The following is a 17,304-nucleotide window of genomic DNA, read 5'->3' as shown; positions in this document are numbered from 1 at the left end:
CCTTCCTGTTGGTTCCATTGCTGCTTCTGGTGGTCAGAAAGATAAGACAGGACAAGGCGTAGGTCATTTTGGTTGCACCATGTTGGGCAAATAGTACTGGTAAATGAATCTCCAAGATCTGTCACAGGAGTCTTCATATCCTGTGAGAATGTCACCAGATCTAGTTCAAGAAAATGGTTTTGTTCTTCATGCAAATCTGTAATCTCTTTACCTCAAGGTTTGAATTATGCTTTTCCCACCATACAGTATATTTTAGAATGTATATATATTGGAATATTTACCTGAAGTCCCTGAGCCTCTCCATGATCAAAGTACACTTGTATGTCTGCTATCTCAGCACAACACCCACTAATTGACAGCAGTAAAGCTTCCATCTGTCCCACCATCAGACCACTTTTTTAAAAACTAGAAACTGTAATTCCACTATTTGAAAAACCAATTGAGCCTGATGAGTTTTCTCTTGTCTTTTGCAGGAAAATCCTGAATTTGACTTGCATTTCGACAAAGTGTACAAATGGGTTGCCAGCAGCACAGCAGAAAAGAACACTTTCATTTCATGTATCTGGAAACTGAACCAGAGATATCTTAGAAAGAAAATTGACTTCATAAATGTTAGTGCCCAGCTTTTGGAAGGTAACATTCAATAATGGTGTTTATTTTAAAACAAACAAAACTTACCATTTTACACCATCGTGGTAAAAGATATTCACTAAAGTGTATAAAAAGCAAATGCAAGGTCTGGTTTTGGAATACTAACTAATTCAATTGGTCGACTTAAATACTAGGAACTATATCTCTCCACATTTACTACACTATTGGTAAAGGTAGCTTCAAATGAACAAGTATGTATTGTGGGGAAAGCAGGTTCACTATTCTAACAAATAGAACAAGACATTTTCTACAAATGAAACAGTCTGTATGCTGGAGACACAGAATAATTTGTGAATATTGAAATATTCACTAACTCCCTAAAACAATAAAGATAATGTATAAGGTTTTACATAGTAAATCTAAGAGGAGGAGAACTTTGTGCAGTTGTATAAATCTTACTATGTTATACAAATGTGTGTAAACTTCATTTTTTGCATTTGTTTAGGATTATTCCAGGGTAATCTAATACTCTTTTTTTATATAAATCTTGGAATACCTTTGTAGGATTTAATTGCATGTAGTGACTAATCCATTTTATTTGAGCAGTCTTTGATGTAACAGGGTAAACTTATTCTGTATCATCATAATATAAGTAAAACTGTAAAAGGCTAAAACATTTAGATGGCTAGAATCTGGTATAAATTGCAGTGAAATGATGGCACTTCATGGATTGATTTAATCAGAAATGGCAAAAGTCATATGCTCGTATTAAACAATTAAAAGGACTTGTGTAGATATGCTTGAGTTCAAGCCATTAGACTCAAGTGGTATTTACAGGTGAAAAACTCCTTGGGAACCTACTTTTTTAATGTTGAACTCAAATTTTTCAAAACTTGTGATGTTGTAACATTCAACCTTGTTGCCATTTAAAAAAACACACACAATGTTCATACTCTGCCCAGCTAATAATCTTTGCTTCCTTTCCTCTGCTTTTTTCACACCTTTTTATTCTCCAGAACTACCTAAAGTTGCAGAAGGTGCGTAACACCTTTTCCTTTATTCTTTTGTGTAATGATTTTTTTGGTAATTAAGTTGCTTTTGTTCTCTTGAAATAATTCATTGAATATCTTTTCAAATTGCTAGAGAAAGCAAGTTTCAGGTGTGTGATAGAAGGTGTATGGGACTATATTAATGTCTTGTATGCTTTTTTGATCACTGTCTTCAAACTGTTTCCATAAGCTTACTACTGTGACAGCAAAAGAACACTGAAACCTGTGGCAGATTTCAGCTAATATTTGTTTGGATTATTTTAATCAATGTCTTTAGGTGTAATCCTCATTTCCTTCATTGTTTCCTGTTCCTGTGGGGAAATTTCTGTTGAGCATCAATTTTACTCTTACTCAGTGAATTCAGTTTCTATTTATAGAACAATTTTTTCTTCTGTGAATTACTCTTAGCATATTTTAGAGGCAGAGGGAAAGATTTACAAAAATGAGTGCCTAAGGTTTGGCTCCTAAATACTAAATAAGTGGCTTGATTTTTGGGTGGTGGAAGGGCAGTGTTAAGAACCCAGCATCTTTCACCAACTTCAGTGGAATTTGTTGGGTGCTTAGTACCCTGGAAAATCAGGCCACTTATTTAGGTGTTTAACTTCAGGCATTTTGTAAAAGAAAACCTTGCTCATAAAGTATTCTCAAACTCAGGATTAATGCAGCGCTAATTAATCTGCATATCAAGTTAGAATTTGGGTGTCATAATTTTTCTATCGGCATTTCTACAAATTTCCAATCATTATTGCTACCAAGAGTGACAAATGTTAGCACTTTCAATTTAAAGTAATTACCAATAAACAGCACTGCCAACCGCATGCATTCAAAAATCATTACTCAGGCTCCAAAACTATGAGATTTGCTTAAAAATCATGAAATTAATGAAAAATATTTGGACGCATCTGTGCATTTTCTCCCTGCTCATTCAAAAAGATCAGCCAATTAGGGCTCATTTGGTTTTGTGTTAGCGGCTACCATTTTGGAATTAGTAAACTGCCTTTGTGGGCTCCACTGGATTTAACTCAGTGAGATGTGTTGCGGAAAATTGTTTACATCTACCTGTGAGCTGAACCTTGGCACCTAATGGCTGGAAAGGCCAGTGTGGGAGGTTTGAGACCTATTATTCAGGATTGTGAAAGTAGGATGTGGCCCTGCCAAAGAAACAATCTCTTGACATTAACTATCTTGCCAATTGCTACCCTTTATCTAACTTTCCGTCGTGGGTAATAGAGTAAGTCCCCTTGCTTCTTGAACTCATAAGTGGCCTCCAATTCTACTAATTTGTTTTAGTATAAAGGTGGAGATATCATCTGTAGTTGGTGATCTTCTCCTAGCAGTCTACATAGGTAATATCCTGGCTGAGTCTGCTAACTGTATGAGCAGTCTTCAGTAGCAGTGACCATGAGGCTTTCTTGGCTTGCTTGTGGAATTGGGTAGGAATGAACTGGGAATGTCTTGTGATGTGTTACTGAAATTCTCCAAACTTTCTTGGTGTGAAGGTTTAACTTTGGCTGTTATACCCTACAAAAGATTTTGAAGTAAATATAGGGCTTAGCCCACATGCATGCTTGTTTGTTTTTGTATTGTATTGTATTGTGTGTGTTTCCTTTCCTCTATTTGATGCGGCCTTGTCTTTAAGTCTAATCTAATTACTTTTGTTTAAAGGAGGTTGAATTATCTATCTCCATTTAAAATGGTAGCACTTTTTTCTGTATTTTTTTATTACAAAAATGAGTTCATTGTGGCTTTCCCCCCCTTCCCCTTATAAGAATCTGTTCCAAGTGGAGAAAATCAGAGTGTAACAGGAGGAGATGAAGAAGCTGTGGATGAGTATCAAGAATTAAATGCAAGAGAGGAACAGGACATTGAAATAATGATGGAAGGTTGTGAATATGCCATTTCTAACGCTGAAGCCTTTGCAGAAAAGTTATCCAGAGAGCTGCAGGTGTTAGATGGGGTAAGGATTTCTTGTTTTTTTTTTTGTTTTTTTTTTAAGTGTTATAATGAATTGGCATACCTTGTTAAATTCAGTTTAGTGCATTTTTGCCCACGACAGTATAATTTAACTAGTAACTGAAAGCTGGAGCTATTGCACAGGTGTAATTCATAAAAAATGTGGTGGTGGTTTTTTTTGTTTTTAAAATAGGCCAAAAATGGCTGAGAACTTAAATTGTATGGTATGAGACCACGAATCCCAGTGGTAATTGAACCTGTTCATATTCTAAACAAAAAGAGCTCTCAACAATTCTTGTAGCTGCTTCCATCTCATCATGTTGATTCAACAGACATTCTTGGCTTCAGAGTGACACACAGAGACACAATCGTGGAATCTTAATATATGGACTTCTGCTTTGTGCATTTATTACATTTTATATTTGTCTGAACATGTACAGTGCATTTTAAAGTAGAGGCTAAAGAAAGAGTATCTTGCATATTACAGTTAACTGGATACATATATTGCTATCTTTGTACAGAAGAATTGCATGTTCACTAGTACCTAAATTAAAGAACTTTAAAGCCATTTCCAGGCCTTCTAAAATGAGCCGAATGGACATCAGGTGAAGAATAGAGAAGGAAAAAGAAGGCATTCTAGAAGAGGTTTTCTTCTTCCAAAAAACAAATGAAGGAAAGTTGTGATCCATAAATATATGTTTAGTAAACCAACTATGAAATATGTAAATCGACTAATAAAAAGATAAGCAAATTGTGATGAGTCCACTCTATACAATGAGAACACTATAAAATAAATTGAGACAATAACAGAGGTGTTAACTTTTAAAAGAATATTCCACTCACCTTAGGATAGGGTGACAAGCAGTGTCAGCTAGGAGATTTGGATTAATGCAACAGTATTGCAGAATTGGACTGACTGATCTTAGACAGTAACTTATTTAAAAAAAACAAAACAAACTGCCAGTGCTTTGTCACACAGTGAACTTAATGAAAGTGGGGCTGACTCGGTGATTCCAAAATGCAGAACAGACAGCTTTTAACTATCTAAACTATATTTTTGCCTTACGCTTGCAAGTTGTTTTTTCCTGGATGGGGTTGATTTATGTAGAAACATGGTTGTATTACCAATTAAACAGTTTCCCTAACTCCAGCTTTCCATAGGGCAAAACCATAAAATATTAATCACAGGGACCAAAGTGTTAAAACTATTCTGTGACTATAGCCTTTGCATGCAGACTAATATTAGAATACTGAGAAAACTAGAACAAAACTTTATTCTTACTGATTTTTCATAAGAAGAGGATTCCACACTCTGCCATGGCCTAAGGAACCTACTCTGTGGTCAGTAATACTTAAAATCTTAATATTTTAACATAATTGAAATTGAGAGAGCCAGAACAACCTAACATTTTGGGAGGTACAGTATTTGATAGTCATGAGGGTGCCAAGTAAAAAAACGTATAAAATTGTTATTCACAAACTATTTGCTCTGCAGGCAAACATCCAGTCAATCATGGCCTCTGAGAAACAAGTGAACATCCTGATGACGCTGCTGGATGAGGCTCTGAAGGAAGTAGATCAAATTGAGCTGAAGCTGAGCAGTTATGAGGAAATGCTACAGAGTGTAAAAGAGCAAATGGATCAGATCTCAGAAAGCAACCACCTAATTCATCTCAGCAACACGAATAATGTGAAGCTGCTGTCGGAGATAGAATTCCTAGTTGTAAGCATGTTAATTATGGCCTGAAATCTGAAACCTTTTGTATTGGGAAGTAACTATTTATTTTTAGAAGTGTCTTATAATAGCTGTCTTCTTCTAATAGAATAGCATGAAACTAAACTCTGAGCCAGTGCTTTGCTTATATACTGTACTTGTATGTTATCTTTTAGAATCATATGGATTTGGCAAAAGGTCACATAAAGGCCCTCCAGGAGGGGGATCTGGCGTCTTCTCGAGGCATTGAAGCCTGCACTAATGCAGCTGATGCCCTTTTGCAGTGTATGAATGTAGCTCTTCGACCAGGTAACGCTTTTATTAAATAAAATAAGGGAAAATGTAATACTCTCATTGTTACAGTAGTACCTCTCCTTTCAGGTTTTTGGATAGTTTTTCCACACATAGGGAATCTTGCTCTGTAGCTTCTTCCACTCCTAACAAAAAACCATAAGTCTTAAAATATTTTCTGTTGTGATTTTTAGGACATGATATGCTTTATGCAGTCAAACAGCAAAAACAGCGGTTCAGTGACCTACGTGAACAGTTTGCAAGGAGACTTGCCAGTCATCTGAACAATGTGTTCGTTCAGCAGGTAACTTACTTGGCTTCTTTAATCTGGATGTTTGCAGCTAGATGGCCTTTTTGAAAACTTTGAAAACAAACCATTATAAAGTTTGATGTGATTAACTGAAATCCAAGTACATTTTCTGATCCACATAATAACTTACCTGACTTTGACACATTTATTTACAATAGTCTAATTGTGTAGAATACTACATTCAAGTAGAGAGATTTCTAATGGTTTCTAACAACTAGACCCCACAGAAATGACCATCTATACATTGTTGCACAAAATGATCTATATTAAATTTGACATGTACCTTAAGGTTCAGTTTTGTGATATAACCATAGTCATTTATTTAAAGTTCGATAGCTAAAACAACAAAGAGCAATAGTCAGAGCCAGACTGAGTATTAAAAGATGGACCCTTCCCTACCACAGAAGGGCCCATCTCCACTACAGATATAATTGCATCAAGGAAATTGTATTATGACTATTTGCAAATCTATGGTTATGCCACTGTTCCAGTTCTTCATGTAGCTTGGTTACAAAACATGGCTGAATTTCAGTCTATGCAACAAATTGGAATTATGATATAAGCATGGATTTGGACATAAGGTAAATAGGCTGCCTGATATGATTGTATTTGTAGCAGGGATGAGTCCTACACAATTTAGTAGGACTTTGATCTAGATATTTCTTGTAGTGGAGCAAGTGGCATACTCCCAGTTCTGTAGTTGAATTGTTCTAAAATCGTAAGTGAAGTAACTTTTTAAAATCTTACAATATGGGTGGAGGAGGTTTGAACTGAGGACTTTTAGAAGGTGTTGGATTAAAGTGTTTACAGGGCTGGTTTCAAGCAGAGGAGACTAAAAAAACTCTTGCTTCTGCAATTCTGTGGGGTTTTTTTTGTATGGACCTTGCAGCAAGTAGAATTGTCTTGCTGTGGTTTTGATAGTTGTTTTAAATTATTTCAAATTCATATTGTGCTGAACTTGTTTTCTGTGTGGGGTTGTGGGATTTTCTAGCACCTTTCAATTTTCAACTTTTTTTTTTTTTTTTTTTGTAATTATTCCTGTATTTTATCTCCAATTAGTTTGCTCAGACCCTTCTTCAGCTCTATAACAGGTCCTACTATCTTTCGGTTTCTGTGAGTACATCAGGTTTGATTCAAGCTTCTCTAATTTTATTTTGTTTTTAAAAGCTTGCTAAATCTAACTAGTAGTTGCAGCTTTGGCTTCATAAATAGGAAACTTGCCTTTACTGATTGCAGGGTATAAGGGCTCCTCCTCCAATGTTCGTATCCGCACTCAAGCTTTGTGTGTCTGTTAGTGGACAGACAACATTCACATGGCCTCTGAGGCATAACTAAGGTAGTGAAGTGACAAGTTGCATGAAGAAAACTATTATTACATTTGCCACAAAATGAAAATGTTTGTGCATAACCAATACAAACAGCACCAAACAAAAAAAGCTGGCTGAGATGCTAACTAGTAGTTTTTCTAGGTATTGCAGAAAATGAAGTTTTTCCAAATAGAGTAATGCAGGATAATCCCATGTGCACATGACATTGCATTTGGCAGTGCAGGTCCTCCCTATAATGGCAAGTATTTCTCTACTCTGTAAAATAATAACTTGCTGGATCTGCTTAGGAATTGTCATTGTTAGCTTCTGCTCTTTCTAATTTTTTTATCCTCCCTTACATTTAAAAAAAACCCCAAATCTGTGGCATCCCACTTCTTCATCTATCAATGTGTCTAAATGAACAGGTAGAGACAATAGTGTTCAAGTCCTATGTAAATGGTTCTTATTAGAGAAGCTGGAATGTTGGATTTGCTGGACAGTGCAGTAAGAGGATGGTTGTGCATTTAAAGGCAGATTTATTGAGAACTTGCTTTTCTAATTTTATGCTCCTGATAGTGCTTTTTTATAAAAGTTTAGAGAGAGTTAGCTCTACTTACTACACGTAATATATTGGTTGCGTTCATCTGATCTATCACTTAGCTAAACCATACTGTTGTTTTTATACTGGAGGAAACTTCAGAGGGAGGACATATAAATAAACAGTAAACTTACTCAGCCAGTCATATATTCTGTGTTACCTTTGCAAACATTTCTAATCTTTATGCCTGGATAAGTGCTGACACAAGTCCAGTTTCTTCTTTTGCTTAATCCTTCAGTGACCACATTGTGAGGGTGCAAATTCAAAACCCATTCAGCAGATCTGAGTGATTTCGCTACAGGTTCAAGTAGGAAAAGCTGATGGACTGGGAAGGAATATGCCCTTGTTTAAATTCTCATCTTCCAATGTAGCAGGAACAACAACAAATTATACTTTAAATTTAGCATGTTGGACAGTGGCCCATCTGTTGTGTCAAAGGTATTGGTTTATAAGATGGCACACTGTCTTACTGGGCAGTTGGATGAATTCAGTGCAGAGGTTGCCCATTTAAATGTATATGAAAAACGTCTCTAACTGGCGCATTTTCTCTTGTCTTTAACATCTTGTTGAGAGTTGCACTTTTTGTTTAGAATTACTTGCGTGATTTATTTGAATTCCTCATGTAAGCACTTTTCTTGTTTCATTAAGAAGCGGTCCTAAACCAGAAAAGGCAATGTGAAAACATGAAGCAGTTCAGTCTTCTGCTCATATATACAATCAATTTATATTGTCAGCTGGATTTATTTAGACATGATAAAGAGAGAATAAACTCCAATGGATTTATCTAAGCTTAGATATCTTAACCTTGAAACTATAATGCAGCTTGTTTCATTTTAAAAACAGAGTTTAGGTACCAGTGCATTCACATATATTTTTATTTTAAAAGATTAATACAAGAAATTCTAGAAATCTGTTGACATTTTAAACAGAAAAATGCAACTCCAGATTAGAGCTCATTGCATTTGGAAAAAAAAAGTCTGCAGTTACTATTGCTAACATTCAGCAGTTGATATAGTTAAACATTTACTTGTCTGTGTTCTAATCTTATCTTGTTTTCTAAACTTGTATTTTATTAAATAAAATACATCTGTAACTTTAGGATGTTATCAGGTTCTATTAGTAAGGAAAACATAAATCAGCTGGGCTTTCTTCTTTTGGAACAGTGGACAGCAAACTTGATAAAAGCTTGCAGTGCAACGTGATTAAAAAAACTGTGTAATTTTGTGCTGTGTATGTATCTAGGTGGTAGTACACTGAACCAGAGGTGGTACTCCTTTTTATGTGGCATTTTTGGAGGAAAAACACATATTAGTTCTGGGCACCTAGATACTAGAATTTAAACAAATTGGATGTCATTTGGAGCAGAGCAACAGAAAATATGAAGATGGAGGGATTGACTTGGAAGGAGAAATAAGGAGAACGAAGTTAACTTTGATAGACCATGGCTAAAGGGTGAACACGATCAACTGTAACTATGTGAAGAATGCTAATACCAAGCAGAGAGGGAAATTCTTTTATCTGGTACAAGAGGGGCATGAATCGGAATTATGGGATGAAATAAGCAAAGGAAATTTTGGCTGAATATCTGAGAATGTCCTAACAATAACATCAAGTAAATTGTACAGTAGTCTCGCAAGAGATGTGATGGAAGCTCCAACAGTTGAGTCTGGACTAAACAAAAACAACTGAAATATATATTGTAGGAAACAAGGCTGCATAGTAGGAGGATGAAATAGATGACTAAGAGGTTTTCTGCATTGAATTTCTATGAAAACCCTACCTTAAAAAGGGTGGGGGGCATCAAAGAGCAATTAAGAATATTTTGCTATTACTGAACTAATATACAACCTTTTAACAGTGTTAACTACCTAACAAATGGGAAGATAATTGCTGCTGTTGATATAATATATTACTTACTCTTGTTTGTTTAAGCCCAGCTGATCCCTGGTTTTTTAATTGTTTTGTTTTAAATAAATATGCAACAGTAAAGACAAACAATACTTAATATGACTACAAAGATCACAGTTTCTCCTCATTCAGCAGGGGTGACTCAAGTGTGGCCTGTGCCCATCTGTGCATATACCAAGGTGTGGCCTGCCTCCTGCAACTCTCAACGTCACTAGTTTCAAGATTTCAGCTGGGTTTTAGAGAAAAATAATTTATCTGAATGTGTGAACTTACTCTTTGCTGGGACAAATAAGAAAAGTCATCTCAATCTAGGAATCATTTTAATGTAATCTGCTACCTCATGCTGTATCCCAAATTGGATGTAGTTTTCTTTATCATTCTGATTCTGCGAAAGGAGGTTGTAATAATAATAGTAATAATAATAATAAAATCATAGTTTGACTAGTTTGTCTAAAGCATTTTAAATACACTGAATTGTTTGGATTGCAGTGTTTAGTTAACTTTTCAGTTAATGTGTATATGGAATGTCCAGGTTTAAGTCTCTTAATTTAAATTAGATGTCCATGACTATATCACAGTTGAAAACTACAAAGATTTTGAGTTCTACACACTTCTTTTACAGACATTGGACCTAATTCCCAAGTCTGTCTGAACTGTACTTGGTACAGTGGGAAAGGGCTATGGAGGAAGATGGCCCTAAGTCATCTTTTTTTGTTTCTGTGTTCTAGGTACCAAACTGGCATCCATGTAACTTAAAGCAGCCTAATGGCTGCTCTAAACTACACAAACTAAAATAATCTTAGGGCCACCCTGCCAAATGGTCACCCCCATGCCACTTCTGACCTGCTCAAGAATGCCCCTCTATCTGGAGAGAGTGGCTGACAGTGGTTTAAGCTGACTTTACACTACTTGAAAATTCTGTTATGTCACAGGAATCACTGGCTCCCTAATCAGGGCAGTTTGTGTGCCCTTTACACTACCAGAAAAGCACAAAAGTTATAGATGTGAGGGCCAAGATCTGGTCCATAGATTAGTTGTGAACCAGAGGAAAATTTTCCTCCTACATAGTGCAACAAAGTATATAGAGACTTAAAAATTTAAAAATGAAATCTGTGAAATCTAACCTTGAATTGAGCTAATAATCATACAGTCTACTATGTCTCCAGAGTGATTTGTCATCTCAACTTGTATTAAACCAGTGGTCTCCAACCTTTTTACGCACAAGATCACTTTTTGAATTTAAGTGCAATCCAGGATTTATCCCGCCCCTTCCCTGAAGGCCCCCGCCCCACTCACTTTCACTGGGCAGGGGTTTGGGAGGGGGTGCAGGTTCTGGGCTGGGGCAGAGTGTTGGGGTGCAGGAGGGGGTATGGGTTGCTGGCTCGGGGGGGGGGGGTGTCGGGTTGGGGCAGGGCTACCGGAAGAGGCCAGTGCGCCCCCTGCCATCCTCTGCAGGCGTCGCCCCCACAGCTTCTGTCGGCCACAGTTCCTCATTCCTGGCCAATGGGAGCTGTGGGGGCAGTACTTGAAGGCAGGAGCAGTATGTAGAGGGAGGCCCCTCCCCTGGGGCTGGAGGGGTGTGCCGGCGGCTTCTGGGAGTGGCCTGGGACTGGGGCAGGCAGGGAGCCTGCCTTAGTGGTAACTCTGCTGTGCTGCCGGACTTTTAGCCAGTGGTTGTGATTGAGTGGGAGAGGCTCCAGGATTGACCAGTCGATTGCAATTGACTGGTTGGTGACCACTGTATTAAACACACAAACCCTTACTTTAAAAGAACATTATTAAGGTTGCAAAGACATGCACTCAAAAATTAGGAAATACCAGAATTAAGGTTCTCTGTACCACCTTAATTCAGTCCCCTTGTTCATGTGCATTAAGATACAGTTTTAATTACATGATTGCATACTATTTTTTTTCCACAGGCCCTCTGTCAGTTACTGTACAAGATGGACTATGCTCTAGGGATAAATCAGGGTTTTATAGTGAAGGAGGCAGTTGTCTGTTTCATTTCTTGCAGAAGTTAAAAGGCGTGAAGTGAATGAGGCAGTGGATTGCAGGAAGAGTGGATGATTAAGGCAGCTGAATGTTGCTCTTGGAAACTGAATTCTATCCCTGCCCCTGCCCCAGGTTTCCTGTGTGATCCTGGACAGTCACTTAAACTAGTCTTTTCACAGGTGGTTACTGTGTTCCTCATTTTCTCTGGGTGCTTGACTTGAGACCCTGTGGGTCTGTTTGCAGAAGGCTGAGTTAGACTTCTCATCCTAGTCCCAGTCCCCCTAGTCCCAATCCCTCAGCTCCTTGTCCAGTCAATCCCAGCTCCCCTTCCCCGCTCCTCATCCAATCTGCCTCTCTCCACATTCTCTGCCTCTGGTCCTCCTTCTCCTCCTCCCGCATTTCATGCCCTCACTGGCTTCCAGTCCCTGTTTCCATCACCAGACTCTTCATCCAATCTCAGTGGTTGCCTCGCCCCCACTCCTCTTTGCCTTGCCAGTCCAGTTCTCTGCTCGCACCTTGGCTTTTCATCAAATCTGTTTCCCCAGTTCCCATACTTCATTCCTTCCCCACCTCACTAGTTCTCAGTCCCAGTTTCCTTGCTCAAACAGTTCCTGTCTTCCCATGTAGCTCTTCGTTTCATATTGAGTCCTTCCTCCATTGCCTTCCTTGTCTAATCTGTTGAGTCTCCTTTCCCTGCCAGTCTCTCTCCCCTGCCCCTGCTCCTCGTCTCAATCTAATTATCGCACACCCCCAATCTGACTCTTATCCCCTCTGCTTTCAAATCAGATAGCTTCCTCTATGCTTCCTGGGCTTCAGCAGGAGGAACATTGAGACCAGAAGAGGGACAGTTTTTTGCTTTTCATTTCTGGTCCAGACCCAGTCTGGCCTGCAGCAGCAATTGCAGAGAAAGTCTTGTTACCTCCTGTAGCCCAGGGCTGGAGCTTGCTCAGTTGCTCAATACAGATGGGAATCTTCAGTGAGTTTAGATGCTAAATTCAATCAAGACTCTGCTGCGTATGTGCAAATTATAATTTTTCAGATGCTTATAACTTGGCCAAATTTGGTCTGATATTCACAGGGACACCAAAAGACAAATCCATGATATAAAGGTCACCCCCATTCTCCCACCCTGCCAAATTTCAGGTCCAAGCTCTACAACATGGGGACACTAGAACATCTCAGTTAAAGTCATCAGAATTTTTTAACACAAACAAAATAACATAGTATTTTTTCTGAATGGGTAAATGGTTTTGGTTGAAATTAAAAAAAAAATAAATAAAAATCGGTTTTGAGGCAGACACCTGGCATAGAAAATTTCAGCCCCAATGGTTAAAGTATGTCATAGTTATAAGCAACAGAAAATCAGGCCTTCTAATGGGAAATATTGGGCAACTTCAATAGGCAGTGCTACCAGCCCTGAGTATGGTATAGTAATGTCTCTGTATTGTTGTTTTGTATTATAACAGTCCCCAAAGGTCCCATCTGAAATCAGGTCCCCGATGTAATCCAGCTCTTTTAATCAGTGGATTACAAAACATTTTACAAAGGAGGTTGGTATCATCACCGTTTTACAGATGGGCTAACTGAGGCACAGAGGGGCAGTGACTTGCCAAAGATCACCCAGCAGGCCAGTGGCAGAGTTAGGAATGGAACCCAGATCTATCAAGTCGTAGTCCAATGTCCTAGTCACTAGGCCAACGCAGGATATCATTTAAGCTATTAACTGCAGATAAATGACATGTGAAAGAAGTAATTTTCAGTTTCACTTTTCTGTTTTCTTTTGTTTATCTGACTGTGATAATTTTTAGGCTAATTAGATAGCATTTGTAGTGGTATGTTTACACACATTGCTTCTATGCTTATTTTAATGTTTTCTTTTATCAAGGGTCATGACCAAAGTTCCACGCTTGCCCAGCACTCTATTGAGCTGACATTACCCAATCACCATCCCTTTCACAGAGACTTGCTTCGATATGCCAAATTGATGGAGTGGCTAAAAAGTACAGATTATGGAAAATATGAAGGGTTAACAAAGGTATGAGACTCAGATATTGGATAAATTCTCTCTAGTGCTATGTGTTCCATTATTTTTGGATAAGTGTCTTATTCTCAATTTGAATGTTAAATTGTGATTAAAAAAATCACAGCTCAGATGTTTTAATCCCTGATCCTTCTTTCCCTACTTCTTTCTTGGTATTATCGTCATTTACTGTGATATACACTATAAACTCCTCTAGAGATAGGTGTTTTTAATATCTGTACAAAGTTATGGCACTTAATAAATATGTGATACCTTTAAATACACATTTTTCCATTATGTGCACTAACAGCATACATAATTAAAAAAATTCTGGAAAATAACTCTGGTATAAATGATCTTCTTAGTTCCACAGAACTCATTGTTAATCCATTTTTAGAGGCTACTTTAAATAGAATAGAAAAAATCTCAATTTTAGTTATTTTTAAAAGTTTTGTTTTGTAAGTTGTTTGTACAGGTTTTTCAAAAATACCATGAAGTGAAAAATTAACCACAGATTGTACAGTAATTGTTCGGGTGTAACTGAAGGCAACATTTGGCCCTTAATAGTGAGGTTTTTTTGCTCTTATTAAACACACTATTTTTAAGACTGATACAATGGATGACAATTATTAGCAATCCTGATACTGACAATTTTCTGTTATGAGCAACTTTTTGCTAGGAACCAACCCAATCCGATTGATTTGAATGTTAATGGCATTTGGCTATTAGCAACTGTCATGCCATTTACTAACCATTGTTTTTGCCGTACAACCCCACAGGTACTCACTTCCTGTGGAAAGTCCCAGATGCAGGCAGGTTTGCATGGCTGCTGCCAGGGAGGGAAGCACTTGATTATGCTAATCCTGGGCTCCTGGAGCAGTCTGGACAGTGCATGGAGAGGGGCTGTGCAGCCCTGCAGGTGCTCAGTGCCTCTGCTTCCTGTAGAAAGCCCCAGCATTCAGGCTACAGCCCTGCTGCTTCCCTTCATACCGCCCACCCTCCCAGTTTCCCTTCCGACTCCACAGTACCTCCTGCGTTTTCTTCTGTATTGGTAGTGGGTACCTAGCTGCAGGGCTGCTCTGTGCTGCTGTCCTGGGCGTGGGTTTTTTGCCTATTGGCAACTTTTGGTTATTAGCAACTTTCTGCTAGGAACTGAGAGGTTGCTAATGAATGTCATCCATTGTAAATTCAGTCAGTCTTAAGTATTAGAGTTTTAAAGCAGACTCCTAAAAATGATCCTGAAATATTCAACTAGTTGTGTCTTCTTTCATGTCATATAAGCAGAAGTTGGTTAAATGCCCAGTAGAAGACTGACGTCTTACAGTCTCTTTAATTACCTTTTTTACAAAGAAAGTAATTTATTCCCCATTTTAGTCAGCATTCATGTAAATTAGGTATGTGTCCTGTTAGAGAGTATCTCTACAGAGACTGAATGGTAAATTTCTAGAACATTTTCATACCTTTCAAGTGTACACAAACTATTTGATAGTCTTCTTTGGTATCCTGTTCTAATTTTTCCTCGTTCTTTCGATTTGTTTGAATTGGGCTGTAAGCTAAAGTTAGGGATATACTCAGAAAACAACAGTCCTTTTACTGGAATTTTTTCTTTTGCAGCTTTGTAGTTAAAGTAGTGCTTTTGAATAATATAATATTCAAATGAGCAAATAAATCAATAACACTTTCTAACTGTGAACTCAATGATTATTATAATGATGTAACTTAAAATGTAATGAATTATTTAGTTTGTTTCCCCCTGATAATGAAAGTAAGTAACCTTGTGACTGCCAAGAGGACTTATTTTGTGCTTGTAATGTTTTTTGATAGAAATAATAAAATGCAGTAACTTCCAAGAACTGAAACTAGATTTCCCCACTAGCACAGGTTTGTGGCTATTAGATCATTAAGCAAACTAAATAATTTTTCAATTTGTTTTACTTACTTTCTGAGAAATAATAGTAAAAATAATGGACTGAACACCATTGTGGAAAGTAGAAGTAGTTACCGTTGTATGTAAAAGTGGTGATAACGCTTTAGCAACTTTGGGGAAGGGCTGAGTTCCTACTATTATTAGAGGGTAATGAGATGTGTGTATAGTATGTGCGCACACGTACAACCCTAAAGATAGGCATTTGCTTGCCCTCCTTGTCACGTGAGCTTACACACATGCACATATGGTTTAATAGGGAAATATTCTTCCAATAGGTTCTTGTTACATTTTTGCACTGATGGTTAGGAATGGATTAGCGATTTATGGACTCGTTATGTCAAGTGATTAACATTTGAGGAAAATATGAAAACAAATACCTACAGAGGGCACTTCCATTTGTGGTGCTGACTAAGAGATTGTTTTATATAGCGAATTCAAGTTATAAATCAAGCAGTCAGACAGTCAAATAATTTATACTTTAGTTGTGAGAAGTTTTTTGCTTTTTGAAATTTAAGCTTTTTTAGCAACGATGCAAGCCAAAATTAAAGCTTCTTCTGTAGCTTACAGTAAAGAAGATACATACAACAAATAAAGGACCAGTATCACTGAATCTGGTGGCAGGGAAGTGGAATTTATAACATCTTGAGCTAGCTTTGCCTTCTGTTTCTCAGCAGGGATTCATCCTGTGGGAGGCAAACTTTCAGGGTTTTTGCCTGGGGAGCATATCTTTTTATTTGCTGCTAGAGGCTCAGTAGAGCCCAGTAGCAAAGGCTGTAAAGGGGATTAATTGAATTATCATGTCCCCCTGCCACTCTGGCCACCCCCAATAACCGTGGGCTGTACTGGCCATTTATATTCCCCCTGTGGTGGGGAGGTTACAACCTACCCCAGTGGATTCGTTGCTTCAGAGCTTCTTCTGGTAGCATAGACTACTAAGGTTTTATATAGTCCAAATCTTTAGATGCAAGGCACCAAGAGCATTAGCTTGTTCATTTTATTTGCAGGTTGCCATTTATAATTCTGGGTTATTGCATTTGTTCAGATTACAGTACTTATGCTAAACTGTTTTTGTTTTTCACTTAAGAATTACATGGATTATTTATCACGGCTATATGAAAGAGAAATTAAAGATTTCTTTGAGGTTGCCAAGATTAAGATGACGGGCACAACCAAAGAAGGAAAAAAGTTTGGTAAGCTCCCAAGAGACACATACCTTTGCTTTTAGTTTTTTGTTTGTGTTGTAATAAACAGTTATGGCAAATCATTCAGAGCCAACTTTGTAAATGACTGTTTTGTGCCTGAACTGGAAAGATGCTACATTTGGCAGACATGGTGAAAGTCAGAGGATAAATATGGGATCATCAAAAATGTATTAGGTACACTGCAAAAGCCCTCAGTGTGACACTTGTAGTAAACTAAAAGGGAGTAGAATGAGATAACTTGAAGAATGAGGCATGACACTATATATGTCACTGTGAGTGCAGATCATTGTTTGAGACCTAACAACACATTATTGTTTAAAAACTTATTGGGATTTTAACACTGAAGCAAATTTGAAAACAAACATTTTATCCAAAGAAAACTATTTGGCAGTGTTTTAGTGTTACTTGTGCTACTAAGAGATTTGTATTTTAATAAATACTT

General features: G+C 37.6%; 1 protein-coding gene and 1 long non-coding RNA gene across 11 annotated transcripts in view; one reads left to right on the top strand and one right to left on the bottom strand.

Moving 5' to 3' along the window:
• The window catches only part of EXOC1 (exocyst complex component 1), a 56,774-nt gene that overhangs the window by 11,628 nt on the left and 27,842 nt on the right, over positions 1-17,304 (top strand). For 3 of the 8 annotated variants that reach the window (XM_073341987.1, XM_073341985.1, XM_073341992.1), the window contains exons 4-12: positions 474-633; positions 1,608-1,628; positions 3,410-3,597; positions 5,089-5,316; positions 5,484-5,616; positions 5,793-5,902; positions 6,968-7,021; positions 13,599-13,748; positions 16,745-16,850. In XM_073341987.1, the coding sequence (XP_073198088.1) occupies positions 474-633; positions 1,608-1,628; positions 3,410-3,597; positions 5,089-5,316; positions 5,484-5,616; positions 5,793-5,902; positions 6,968-7,021; positions 13,599-13,748; positions 16,745-16,850 (1,150 nt within the window). The remainder of the gene's footprint in view (positions 1-473; positions 634-1,607; positions 1,629-3,409; positions 3,598-5,088; positions 5,317-5,483; positions 5,617-5,792; positions 5,903-6,967; positions 7,022-13,598; positions 13,749-16,744; positions 16,851-17,304) is intronic. The other 5 variants (XM_073341990.1, XM_073341988.1, XM_073341991.1 and 2 more) reach the window with 3 other exon arrangements.
• Positions 6,237-17,304, bottom strand: part of LOC140910613 (uncharacterized) — a 44,327-nt gene continuing 33,259 nt past the window's right edge. For all 3 annotated transcript variants that reach the window (XR_012158671.1, XR_012158669.1, XR_012158668.1), the window contains exon 5: positions 6,237-8,469. This is a non-coding gene — a long non-coding RNA (uncharacterized lncRNA). The remainder of the gene's footprint in view (positions 8,470-17,304) is intronic.

Source organism: Lepidochelys kempii, chromosome 4, assembly GCF_965140265.1.
Source record: "Lepidochelys kempii isolate rLepKem1 chromosome 4, rLepKem1.hap2, whole genome shotgun sequence".
In the NCBI taxonomy this organism is placed as follows: Eukaryota; Metazoa; Chordata; order Testudines; family Cheloniidae; genus Lepidochelys; species Lepidochelys kempii.
Note: the sequence above shows the minus strand (reverse complement) of the source record. Positions and strands in the feature narration are given on the sequence as shown.